General features: G+C 36.5%; 1 protein-coding gene across 1 annotated transcript in view; it reads right to left on the bottom strand.

Moving 5' to 3' along the window:
- Positions 1 to 14394, bottom strand: part of LOC150110130 (protein kinase C-like 1) — a 110480-nt gene that overhangs the window by 15237 nt on the left and 80849 nt on the right. The window contains exon 8 of the mRNA XM_090415784.1: positions 1984 to 2069. Coding sequence (XP_090271910.1) covers positions 1984 to 2069 — 86 coding nt within the window. The remainder of the gene's footprint in view (positions 1 to 1983; positions 2070 to 14394) is intronic.

Raw genomic sequence — 14394 nt, 5'->3', positions numbered from 1 at the left:
TCATGTTGAAAGCAATCTTTTCTCAAATCCATTCCTGTAGTTTTTAAACACTAGTCCTGTCTTCTGTTTATTATTATTTACAAAAGCAACTTATACTAGAAATTGCAGATGTTTGAACGCAGATGGAGTTTTTTTTTTTTTTTTTCACTTAATGAATGAATAAAATATAAAATAAAGATGAACTTAATGAATGAAAAAAAAAGTCCTACATGATTTGATGTATAGGCGAGTGCAAATATTATTTCATCATGCTCTTAGTGGTTTGTAATTGCAGCTGAAGCAGCTAACGTCATGAGGAGAGTGTTGTATGTCCGTTAATTGCATGTGTTCTTTTCTTGGGCTCAGTTTGAGCCGAAGAAAAGAACACATGCAATTAACGGATTGCATGTGTTCTTCTCGCAGAACACATGCAATCACTGTTCTGCGAGAAGAACAATCCAGGCTACTGGAAAAAATTTCAGAAACGGAGTTTTAAAAAAGGTTCACCTTCTAGACTGGATTCGAACCCAGATACTTCCATCAAAATGATATTGTTGTTACCAGTTTAGCTGCCGAGAATCATTCATCATTAACAACCGCAGAATTTTGAACACGATTCAAACTTTCTGCGGTGTTTCATAATTGCAGACCTGGGTGACCGATGAATAGAATATCCATTCTGTGGCAAATGGGAATTTCAATTTCATCCGGGGAGTGGATGTTTATGAATATCTTTAAATCATAAATAAATTTCATCGCTCAGTAGGCTACCACTACTCTGATTTTTAGATGCCTGAAGCGGCTTCAAAAAGTTCCACTTTTGGTCTTTAGAGCAGAGTTTTCAACTTATCAAAGATGACCGTAGCCTACTCATGCCACTGAATGTAATGTACTCCTGATTTACAACCTTTCGTGAGTTACAACCAGATACACAACCTTTTTTTATATGCAAATATAAAAAAATGAACGATTATGAAAGGAAGTATCTGCTAATAAATTTAAAATAAACTTCATTTAAAACAGCCGGCCTGGCCTGCGTCATTAAAACTATAAAACATCATTTAAAACATTAGAATTCAACAGAAAAGCAGTACAGGAATTGTATTTGTATATTATTAGAACATAGCAATAAGAGGTGTACTGTATGATTATACACGTTACCTAATAATATAAAGACATTGAATTATTCTGTTGGCGTTTCCTAACATTACTTTGGGTTCCTTTTATTTTCTTGCTCCATGAATCGGATCTTTGGTCATTTGATATGTATATGAAATAAAGCAATACGTTCATTCCTTATGTCAAAAAAAAAAATAAATAAATAAATAAAATGAAACAATTATCTAATGTATTCCAATAAGCGAAATGAAAGAGAAAATTTATAATTGCTGAATAATATGTTTCCATTTGGAATTTATGTCTTTTAGCTTACGTTTAGGGGTTGGAAGAATTATATATTACCAAACTATTTATTTGTAATGCTATGTAATGATTGTGTGTGTGTGTGTGTGTGTGTGTGTGTGTGTGTGTGTGTGTGTGTGTGTGTGTGTGTGTGTGTGTGTGTGTGTGTGTGTGTGTGTGTGTGTGTGTGGTGTGTGTGTGGTGTGTGTGTGTGTGTGTGGTGTGTGTGTGTGTGTGTGGTGTGTGTGTGTGGTGTGTGTGTGTGTGTGTGGTGTGTGTGTGTGTGTGTGTGTGTGTGTGTGTGTGTGCGTGTGTGTGTGAGAGAGAGAGAGAGAGAGAGAGAGATTACAAGGTCTGAAAGATATTTTGATGCAGCTTATATTCAGAAAAGAGTTTCTTTTTTCTTTTATTTGAAAGAAAAACAAGTGTCTATCTTTTTTGAGTTATTCTCTGGATCATTGGCAGATCAAAATTACATGTGGTCGAAATGAATACATAGCCGTCGAAGCTTGCTTTATTCAGTATTAGATCAAGTTTGATGCTTGATATAATACTGAACTAACAGATTTATTGTATATACTATCTACTTTGATATAAACTTACCAGCGTAGCTTGGGATTCCTTTCCTGAACCAGGACATTTACCTAAGATTTTGTCATGACACCTTTTATGAACAGCCACTTGGCACACTGGAAAAAAAAAAGAAAATATATAGATATAAGATTTGATAATTAATAATTAATAGAATGTGTATCATTAATAATGAGCATCAATAGTCTGTCACAGTGCAGATTCTCATTAAATCTTGAACTAGAATTAACTAACAGTACTTCAAAAAGTTTTCGGACAGATCGTTAATGATATTGTCGCAGTTAGAAAGCCGCTTATGAGTCTGGGTGGAATAGAATGTACTGGATTATTAACTTCCTTTTAAAGTTATAGTCTTTGTTATTAAGAAGTAATAGAAGTAATAGCGTATGTCGTGCTATTTGCTGTTCCCACTGAAAAAAAAAGAGAAGACCGCAAAGAACAGTGTACATCAGATTATAATTTAAAGTGAAAAATGCCACAGAAATCTGTGAAATGTTAACACCTGCTTTAATATGATCTAAAATTTGATCTCATCAAAGTATGTGATCATACTTTGAATCAAAACATTTGATTCGTTTCCGAACTAAAAAGTAGAATTATATTATTTGCATATTTGTTAATCATTCGATAATTTCATATTAGATCATATCAAAGTATGTTTGACATGATTGAAACATCTGACAGATTGCAGCATTTCCCTGACTGGTTTGTAGTTTGTGCACTTCTTTCTGATAGAGAATAGTCTGTCGTTATTAATTCTATAGTTTATTCAATTTTTGATTGATGAGTACGATATATTGCATTCACAAGGTGGCGATTGTTTATAGAATTTGGTCCATTTAACTACATAACACAATGCCTACAGTCATTCTTAACAGTTAACTACGATATCACTAGTGGAACTATCTTCCTAAAGGAATCCACTTGATACAGAAATAGTGATTAAATGTTCCACATACCTTAAGAAAATCAAGGGATGAAGGATGAGATGGGAACTTCAAACCATAGAAAAGGTATGACTATTGTCTAAATAATAATTTAATTTGAAACAGAAATTATTTATTGTAAAAACAAAGATGGTTTGTCGTATAGAAAACAAATGCTGTTTTTGGATGTACTGGAAAATTATGTACTTCTTCAGCTTCCAGTTAGTTGCCTCCTTCCCGCATTTTTGAAACAGTACGCAACAAACACCGGATGCCCATTTCTTGAATATGTTGTTAAGTAAAACGAATAATTTCCTAGCCGCTTCCTTCCCCTCCTGACTTTTCTATGGAGTTTGAAATGCACACATAGAAGGTGACTACCACAGGAATTAAAAGACAAGTAGAGATGTCGCAGCTACAAGCACTTAGGAAATGTTGTAGCACGTATGATAGGAACTAAGTTATAGGTAAGATTTATGTTGGATTATTACATTGCATTTTTTCATCACCAAATAGAACTCCATTACTCCATACTTTTATCGATAGCATTTATCACTCCTAAATCTTAATTTTATTTGCAATAAAAATCTGTATTTAAAATGTGCTGATTGTTTGGTGGAAACCTGTATTAACTTTAAATCGTATTTAAGAAATCAATATCAATATGGCTTAGATGTTTTAACTTTTCAATTGCCTTACAACGGTTTATTACCATTATAATGTTTTTTTTCTTAAAAAATATTTGGTCTTTTTAAAAAGTTCTACTTATCGAATTAATTGTTTGGCACTCTGTAATGTTATGTGATGCTAGAGTTTTCAGACCGTATTAGAGTTTTCTAAGAACGAACCTGACAGTTATCCTTGAGGAAAAACTCTTGTTAAGACAAAGTGAAGAATTTAGTAAATGCCCTAGACCGGATTCGAAGAAATCTCTTTAGATGAGAAAAAAGTTTGGCTTTCTACCAGAATCACGACACTGTAACGTTGTTTGGAAAATAATTAATTGTCACTAGTTTTGGGAGCATCGCCATAAGACTCTAGAGGCGTCGGAATGTCCCTGACTCTTTTCTGATCTATCCGTCGTGTATACTAATTGGTTTATCACAATTATCCCTTGAGCCGATGACAAGTGAGAAACTGGAAAACATCCTAATAAATATTAGTTACCGGTCGCGTGCCCAGAGGCATCAGTAGCTCTACAGTCCGGAACGACCTCCTTTCATTTTTACAGCAACTCCATCCCGTTTGCTGCAATGAATACCCAAATGGCACGTGATCAACAGCGTGCAATAAATATCTGCCACGTGATCAACAGAACGCGCACTCGTTAGATGGACGAAGATAGCTCAAAAATATCTTTCTTAAAAATATTACGCTTATTTTGATATTCTTTGGTGTTGCCTTAATATTTCATATTTTTATTTCTCTGAACATATTAATCGATAACGTTGATATGTAGATTTAAATTGAAATTAGATTTCTAGTTTTAAAACGTTGGCAGAATTATAACTGTAAGAAAAAAAAAAAGCATTTGTGCATATTTGAAGAAGCACAATCACAATGCCCGAAACAAAAATTCTAAGATAAATGACTGTTCTCTAAGTTGTAAAAACAATTCAGTGATTCCATCCCTTAATTTTCTTTCTTGTCAAAAGGGGTTTAACATGAACGAACTTACCGGTTAGTTCGTATTTAAAAAAATGGCGTTTTCGGGGAGGGGGGGGGGTACTTGCTTCATTCATTTCAGTAACTTTACTGAGAATTTTAAAATTATATCGAATCTCATACATGATTTTAGGCTGTAAGAGGCCATTTACCGAGTATTCTCGCTAATAAGGATACCTTCTTACTTGGAGGAAATGCCAACTAGACACTAGGTAGCAGATGTTCTTCATCGCTCAGTGAAATACCACCCTCCGGCTTATTGGAGGTCTGAAGTGGCAAATGCCATGTTTGATCTCCAGAGCAGGGATTCCGATTTCTGTTCCCCCCCCCCCCTTCTTTTCCGTGCAGTGTGAGTGATACCCTTCAGGGCCATGACAAACATACTTATAGCTCCAAAAACTCCCTCATTTCGAGGGTACAGCAATTAAAACGGCGGTGCCGAAGGCCGGCTGCCAGTTAGTTCACGATTCCAAATCTATTAGAAACGAGTCAAGAGGCTTCCCAATCAACTGGTGCATTATCCCGCTTCCCATATTTTCTGTTAGGTCATGCCGAGTTGTATGTGCAGGTCACTGCCGAAGTCACGTCATACCATGGAGAACCATGGAGACTGGGTTATCTGTCTGGAACTCCTGTCCAAAAGTCTATCTTCTCTCACTCCACGTCCCCACTCTATTCTTCCATCTAATCAAACTTATGATCAAAAACCTATGAAGACTCTCATAAACAATAACAGTAACACCCAGACAAAAGTGAATCTCCCTCATAAATTAATCTCATTAAAAAAGTCACATCACAGTCAGCCACAACATACAAATCTTACTAGAATCTCATCTATCACTAAAAACTCACTTTCACATCCACTTTACTAACATCCGTGGTATTAACATAAACATAAATGACACCCACCATCACTTGCCGTCTTCCATCCCCAGGCATCTTATTTCTGACAGAAACCAACGCAGCTATATCTACTACTGTCTACCTCCGGTGCCCACCACATACCTCAAGATTCATTTCACTACACGGGTCACCTGTGCCTTTGTGAAATTTGACGTAGCCTGCCATACAATGGCTAATTTAGAATCCCCTGCTTTTGACCTTCTCAAGGTTTTCTTTCCCCATTTTAGTAACTTTCATTTATTGCATTTACCGATCTCTAAATACAACCACTCAGATCTCTTCGCATTCCTTTTCATGACACTTGACCACCTGTAATCCGGTTATCCAAATGGTGAGGTGATCTTCCTTGGCGATCTCAACGTCCACAATTCCAACTGGCTCCCCTACGCCAACACCACTGACCGAACAGGACAAGAACAGAAGTCTTTGCTTTAAGTAATGACCAAACATAAATTGTACATTTACCCAGTGAAATCTCTGATAACCCTCTTCCCTCTCCAAATAATCTGTATCGTTTTTTGACCAGCTCTCCTTCCAGGTACAGATACACTGTAGAGGTCACTTCTCCTCTCCTCTCGGCAAGTCACATCACTATCTCGTACAAGTCTCCTCTCACAGAACGCCGTACTCCAATCACTCCCGACCTCGCATCTTCTGACGCTACAAATGACCTCCGGAATTTCTACTCGTCCTTTCCTTGGTCTAACTATTGCTTTCAATCACCTGAGTCATAGAAATTATTCTCACTGGTATGAAAGCCTTCATCCCCCATTCAACTAATATTCCACGTTTCACGCCCACTTTCCAAGCCATAGTTCAACCGTGAATGTGTCAAAGCAGTCAAAGAAAAAACATTCAGCTTACCTCATCAATTGTGGCTTGCATCAAGAACTCACTTCATACTCTGCCTATACCAAAGCGTGCAACATAAGGAAATCAATCATCAGTGGATCCAAATCCGATTTCATAAAGGCCACTAGCAGAAAACTCACCTTCTATCCAAATGGAAGCTGTGACTACTGCTTGCTAGCTAAGGGCGTTGGACGCAATTTCTGTTCTCTTGCAATTCCACTTGTGCTCATCCTGATCACTGTTACTTCACCAAAAGACAAAGCTGACCTGACATCATTCTTTTACTCAAACTCCTGCATAGACAGCCAAGGGAAATTATCTCATACCATACCGGAATCCAAGCACTATGCCTTCTATTGTATTTCTACAAAAAAAAAAAAAAAAAACCATAGGAAGACTATTAAATAACTTGGATACTAAAACGTCTTGGCATCTCCCCAGTTGTTCTCAACACTGTGCTCCAGAGCTAAGACCCGTCCTGCATCGTCTCCATAATTGTCTCTATAATCGTCTCTACACTTGAGCTATTGTGCAAAGCAAACAGGAGAGAGAGGGGTGATATCATCGAAACTTACAAACTTCTGAAAAGGTCCTACAGGATTTCAATACTGCAGATGGAATTTTTCCTTTTATGGAGGGTGGGAAAAGGACAAGAGACCATCCTTGGAAGCTCAGGATGAATGCCGCTAAGAAGGGGGGTGAGGGATAGATTTTTCTGTCATAAGGTGATGCGTGATTGGAATGGATTGCCATTGGAAGTTGTGAGTGCAAGCAGTGTGAATGAATTCAAGAACAAGTATGATAGCTGGTGCGTGTAGTATGTGGCCTCCCTCGATGAATCGCTGACTCCCTGGAGGTCTCTCTTAATAATAATAATAATAAGCCCCCGAAGGAACACGGCCTTGTCGTGGCGGTGGAGCTTGCGTGCTTCAGTGATGTTGAGAGCTATTCTGGCGGTATCATATAGCTGCCAGCAGGACCACCCTTGTCACACAGGTCTCAACTGAGGAGCCAGACTAACAGTGTTCCATCTTCCATCTTAATGGTGAAAAGGATCAGTCGACGCCCCGGTCATCAAGAACTGCGTCAGATGTTGGCAATCCAGGGCATCGGGCGACAAGTGGGCTACAGGACCCAGCTCTCCTTGCTGGGTAATCAGGGCAGGAAGCTGAAAAGCGACTGGAAAAACCCAAACGTAAAAAAATGGACTGTCGAAGAAAACAGAGAAGTTATGAAATGTTTTTACAGATCAATACCGGGGAAACGAGGTTTCAGAAAGCGTATGCATTTAATTTGGAAACAAAAATTCCCCACAATCTGCAATAACAGAACAAAGACTTATGGACCAAAAGAATTTCATTTTCCGTAAAAAATATTTACTGAACTTAGCTGCAAGAATTACGTAATAAACCAACAACTCCAGTAACAGCAAATCATCAGGAGGTAGCTATATCAAACTTTGGAATTCAACTCAGTAAACATTAAACTGACGACATACATGAGAATGTTTTAACAGAAGTGCAGTGTAAAATGAAGTCAGGGATATTGGAACATATGAACTGCATAAATGACCGTATAAGACTACCACCATTAAAAGCTTTACAAAAATCTAAGCTAAAACACTTCCTCTTAGATGCAAATGCTGTAATTGAAACAATCACAACCAACAGTAGAAAGGAAACAAATCAGCTCCTATACAGCACAGCCTATATCATTTCAGTGAAGCTTGGTTGCAAACCGAAAGAGCAAAAAGAGCAAAAAGTCAAGGATGAAACAATCTGCACCATGGAAAATCCGGTTAGAACGAAAAGTCAACAAACATCGAGCTAATCTGAGCAACTTAAAGAATTTTAAAGAAGGACGGCTGAAAAATAATAACATAAAAACAAACTGATTAACACATATAATTTGGCCAACAAAACAATTGCTGAAGTTACCGAAGAGCTAAAACAAAGACTAACAGCGACTGCTCAGAAAATTAAAAGATATGAAGCAAGAATAAACCAATATGTACAAAATATGCAATTTCTACAGAACCAACGTCAGTTCTTTCAGTCTCTCCAGAGAAATACAAATGCAAACCATCATTCACCAGGAAAAGAATAAACACTCAAATTTTGGAAGTCAATCTGGGATAATCCTATCGAACACAATAAAGATGCCTCATTGATTAAGGAAATAGAGTCAGAAATTAAACAAAAATAAATGCAAAATGTCATTATCACTAAAGAAATGCTCAGTGCTCAAGCTAGAAAATTAAAAAACTGGAGTGCACCTGGCAAAGACGAACTGCATGGATTTTGGTTAAAGCATCTAACCAGTCTACATAATTGAATGGCAGAAGAATTTAATTATTTGTTGCAGTCAGGTTCAGTGGAAGACTGGATGATATCTGGGCGCACTTTTCTCTTCATGAAAGATAAGGGTGCACACCCCAAGTAACTGTCGTCCAATAATATGCCTACCAACTATGCTTAAGCTGTTCACAGCAATCATAGCAAATTCCATATACCACTACTTATCAGATAATAAGATTTAGCCGATTGAATAAAAAGGCAGTTTTCAAACATCTAGAGGAACAAAAGACAGATCCTTATTAATAAAATGATTCTCAGAAACTCAAAATGACGACAAACTAACTTAAACATGGCATGGGTAGACTACAAGAAAGCATTAGATTAGCAAAAACATATGTTCGTTTCTGGCTACTGCTATGAAATCATGGAAAACAACATTAATAATGAATAATGAATGATTTGGAGATATCAGCATTAAACGTGGAATTTTCCAAGGTGATTCCTTGTCACCATTGCTCTTCAACATTTTTTTTTTTGATACCTTTGTCTATGATTCTGAAGAAAACAAAACTTGGATATGAAATTCTCAAATGTAATATTAAAATTTCCCATCTGTTGTATATGGATGACTTAAAGTTATATGGAAAATCGGCCCAGCAAATAGACTCTTTATTGAACATAGTTCGTATTTTCAGTCAGGACATCAACATGGAATTTGGTTTAGATAAATGCACAATTTTATCTATTAAACGAGGAAAAATTAATGACACTAGCAGTTTTAATTTTGATCAAGAGAAATATATAAAAGCAATTTCAGCTGACGAACACTATAAATACCTAGGAATATTAGAAGCCAATGATATTCTCCACTCGAAAGGTAAACAACAGGCAGCATCAGAATACATCAAAAGAGTTAGAAATATTCTGAAAACCAAACTAAATGGATTAAATACAATTAGAGCAATGAATTCTTGGGCTATACAGCTGATCCGATACAGCTGGCATAATAGATCGGACAAAAGAAGACCTGGACAAACTGGAACTCAAAACTAGAAAACTAATGACAATGCATCATGCATTACATCCACGAAGTGATGTTGACCGGTTGTACCTACCGAGGAGAATAGGTGGACGGGGTCTGCTGCAAGTGAGACAGACTGTGGAAGAAGTAAATTAGTTTAAGAAGTTACATCGACAATAGCTCTGCGCCAATGCTTTTAAGCAATTACACAAGAGGGACTTCTAAAAGCAACAGGAAACAAATCCGATTACAAAAAGGAATAACAAAATAACCGATATGTGCGCTGAAAAAATAAACCCTTGCATGGCCAATTTCTTCGATACTGAGGACAAAATTGACGTGAACAAAACGTGGCAATGGCTACAATACATTGTAACATTAAAAACGAAACAGAAGGATTTATTCTAGCAGCTCAAGAACAGGCATTACAAACTAATGCAATCAAAGCAACAATTTTGAACATCAATAATAACAGCAAATGCAGATTATGCGATCAGAAAGATGAGACTATAATAATTTTAAAAATATAATAATAATCAATTACACTGATTAGATGTAGAACATCTAATCAGTGCCTGCAGCAAAATAGCTCAAACTGACTATAAATACCGCCATGATCAAGTGGCCAAAATAATTCACTGGCTTGTATGCAAAAAATATGCCTTTCCTACTTCTGATAACTGGTGGCATCATAAAATAGGGACTGTACTGGAAAACGAAACAGCAAACATTCTGTGGGACTTTAGAATACAAACTGATCGGCATTTGGAACACAATAGACCTGACATCACAATTATCGAACATCGAGAGGTTCGGATTATTTATATCGCAGTATCCACTGATAACAACAAAGAACTGGAAAAAGTTACTAAATATCGAGATCTGGCAATCGAAGTTGGCCGACTGTGGCTTGAACACACCAAAATCATCCCAATAGTTATCGGTGCACTTGGTGCAACTTCAAAGAAGCTATCCAACTATTTACAGCAATTAAACCTCAACGAAGTGACCCCATATGACGTAAAAAAAACAGTATTACTTGGAACAGTCCATATTTTACGACGCTACCTGACGAACTATTCTTAAATTCTTGGGTAGAATCTGAATTGTTCTGAATCACCAGTCAAATTTTTGTTTATATGATATCCTGTTTTGATTGTGTATCAATTATATGAAAATAATAATAATAATAATAATAATAATAATAATAATAATAATAATAATAATAATAATAATAATAATAATAATAATAATAATAATAATAATAATAATATATTTTATTATACATATCTCTTACTTATTCGAATGCATAGAATCATCTCATATCCATTCTATTCCAAAAAAGGGTGATAGAAGACTATCATCAAACTACCAATCAGTTGCCGTCACATCTGTCCTCTCTAAAGTATGATTAATAGCTAACTCCTCTACTACCTACAGTAGAGGAGTTAGTAATCAAGTAATCAGCGACTACCCATCAAGTAATCAGCGACTACTAGTACGAATTCTACTATTCAAGATCCACAGCTGTGTTGTGTGATTGTGTTGTAGCCCTTGAAATTTCCAAAACTTTCGCCCATGTGTGACATCGAGGCCTACTATAAAAATTGCCATCCTTCGGTCTCCCTCCCACCCTCTGTAACTGGATAGCCAGCATTCTTTCTGGTCGTTCTCTGCGAGTCATGGTAGATGGCTCCCTCTCTTCGAGCTTCACCATCACTGCTGGAGTACATGAAGGCTCTGTCATATCACCTACTCTCTTTCTCCTGTACATAAATGACCTACTCATAATAACTACTAATTCCATCTACAGAATGCACACGATAATACTCTCCATCCATCCTATTAATTTGACAAACCATGCAGTACTCTGATATCCCAGGCTACAAGATCATCTACAACTAGTGCCTTGATCTACATACTATTCTCCAATGGAGTTAGGACAACCTTATTATGTTCAATGCCACCAAAACAGAGTCTTACCTTTCCTCAGGCAAAAGAGATTTCAGCTGACCTGTCTTACTCTCCGTAATATAGAAATCACTAGACAAGATCAGATCTTTCTGGGTGGACTAATGTTTACCTCCAGTCTTTCCTGGCTTAAGCATCATATCAATAGGTTTCTCAGCATCAAAAAACTAGGAATTCTCTTTCGTTCAAAAAAGCTATTTTATACCCAAGCAACTCCTAACTATACAGTATACAAATCCCAAATTCGTTTATGTCTATAATATTGCTCACATGTTTGGGATGCACCTTCCCTTAAAATCCTTGACACCAACCAGAGGTGTGCAGTTAACTCACTGATGATCTCTCTTATTTCAACCAGTATCTCACAAGCGCACAGCACTATGTCTATTCTTCAGGCATCTCCATGGTTACTGCTCCAGTGAATTGACAACCATCATTCCTTCATTTTCTGTTGCACCTGTTAATACAAGAGATGCAACCGCCCAGCATCTCTTACTGTGTGCAAATGCAAACACACCGAATCTGCTTCTTCTCATCCTCTACCTCTGTCCTCTGGAAGAGCCTTCTTCAAGAAGTATTCACAATTACAACCTGGAACTCTTAAAAAAATCAACAAATTTCTTATTTCCTTCCTCATCTGCACCACAAGCACACCACTGATGTGCCCATGGGTTCCTCGACCTCTCTTGTATGAGATCAATATAAAAAATAAAAAAAAAAACAGTGGCAGCAATGACATGAGATCAAAATTTCTGAATGAGTACTCGTATTAGTTTTGGATAAGCCGTTAGATTAATTTTCTTGTTCATTATGATGATCTTTCAGTTTGCTTATTGGACAACTGAAAGCGCCAAAAAACCAAGTTGGGACTCAAATGCAGAGATCCAGTTTGCATCTCCATTTTTCATAGTGCAATAGCTGTGCGATTTCCAGAATTGCATCTGAATTTCATGGAGAAAGCCAACATTTCTTCCTTTTGGAGAAAAAGGCTGCTACTGGACAGAACCTAATAGTAATGCTTCAAGAAACTACAAGTCAACTGGCCAATACTGGAGAGAATAGATATTGTTCATGTGACTCAGCGCATAATTCATTGCTACATCCTTATCCCCTCAGTTCGAACTAAACTTAAAGAATTATTAAAAGTCAAGTAAAATAATAATAATTACATAAATAATAATTACTGTAAAGAGTACATATAATTTTGCTAAAAGAAACTCAGATTTTAGTTTCTTCAAGAACTACTCATTTCAGTTTTCCCAACTGTTTAACCCTTTTCAATTCAAATGTGCCATTGTTGCATATGTTTCATCTGATATACCAGTTAGAGAGTTTACAACTTAGAATCTCCTCTTATTGAGCTCAAAATCTCTCCCTGTGCTGCATTCTATCAAATTCTTCTGCTATCTCCTAATGATATTAGCCATTCTGAACTTTTGATTTCCTTTAAATCTCGATTTTCTAATCAAGACAATCCAAATTTCCTAATAGCAAAATCTTCTCCTTTACAGATTTTAATGTTCGCAACTACAATTAGCCTCTTTTTTTTTTTCAACTGCATTAATCCAGCAAATAGAGATGCCGAAATATTTGCTGCCCCCATCAATCTCACACAGATCGTTCACATCACTACTAAAACATAAAATCCGAACCAATTACCAAATACTCTTGATATCTTCCTCGCCTATTATTTCAGCATTATAAAATGTTGTGAGATAATCTTTGAAGAAAAAGCTACTACTGGACAGAACCTAATAGTAATGCTTCACGAAACTACTAGTTTGTGACTTCTGTGCCTAATTGTTTTCATTCTTCCAATCCACTAAATTTGCATAGTACACGCATCGCCGAAACAAAACTTATTTTGTAGGAAAATCTTTTCCCATTAGCATTTCATACTTTTCTCCTTTATCTACGTCTTAGTTCTTCAGCAAAGTATGCCTAGTATCATAACTGTTTGCTTATACTATGCTTGAAGTATATCGCTGCAAGTAAATTTGAGTGCTGATTTGGAAAGGGTCAGAAGCAAGACACTTGCATCATCTTCAAATGCTAATCATGCCATGTTCATAATTTTCTTGCGTCACTATCTATAGAAAAAGACCTGATTTCTTAATTTCTGAGCAGTTTCTTCAAATTCAAAACTTATTTACTGTTTCTGAAAATGCCTTTTAGCGATGCCTTGGCAAATCTTCAATTTTGTCTTCTCTCTTGAACGTTTGTCTCTCTTGTGACAAACACAAGAGAAACAAACTTTCTTGTGAAAAAGTTTGTTTCAGAGTGGACTTTGCATTTGTGTCGCACTTTTATAGCCTCTTATTTTACTGGTATCTTTCTTTCTTTTCCTTTAGCTCGGAAATTAGCCAACATTCAACGTATTCCTAATATGAACAACAAATCTTATTACCATTATGTTGCATATATATATAAACGCGCACACGTTGATATTCAGCTGCAAAGACAGCTGTAACAACAGAGCACCTGCGCAGCAGTGCAGAAAATGCCTTCAGCTGCTGTTTCTCCGACCTTCAAGAACACTGGCAACAACGGTGTATCAAGGCTGAAAGAGACTTTTTCAAGGAAACAAAGAGATGGTGTGAAAGTATCTTGTATTCATGTTTAAAGAGAACTACTTTTAACTATATAATAGATAAAATATATAATAAGAGAAAATGGCAGACTCCGTGAGAAGCAAACAATGGGAATCACTTTTTCTTAATATTATGATGATGACATTTTTTTTATTATTTTCGCTTGCTTATTATGATTAGTTTTTCCATCTTAATAA

The sequence above is a fragment of the Typopeltis vanoorti genome, chromosome 1 (genome assembly GCF_054136105.1).
Source record: "Typopeltis vanoorti isolate ZY-2024b chromosome 1, IOZ_Tvanoo_1.0, whole genome shotgun sequence".
Classification (NCBI taxonomy): domain Eukaryota; kingdom Metazoa; phylum Arthropoda; class Arachnida; order Uropygi; family Thelyphonidae; genus Typopeltis; species Typopeltis vanoorti.
Note: the sequence above shows the minus strand (reverse complement) of the source record. Positions and strands in the feature narration are given on the sequence as shown.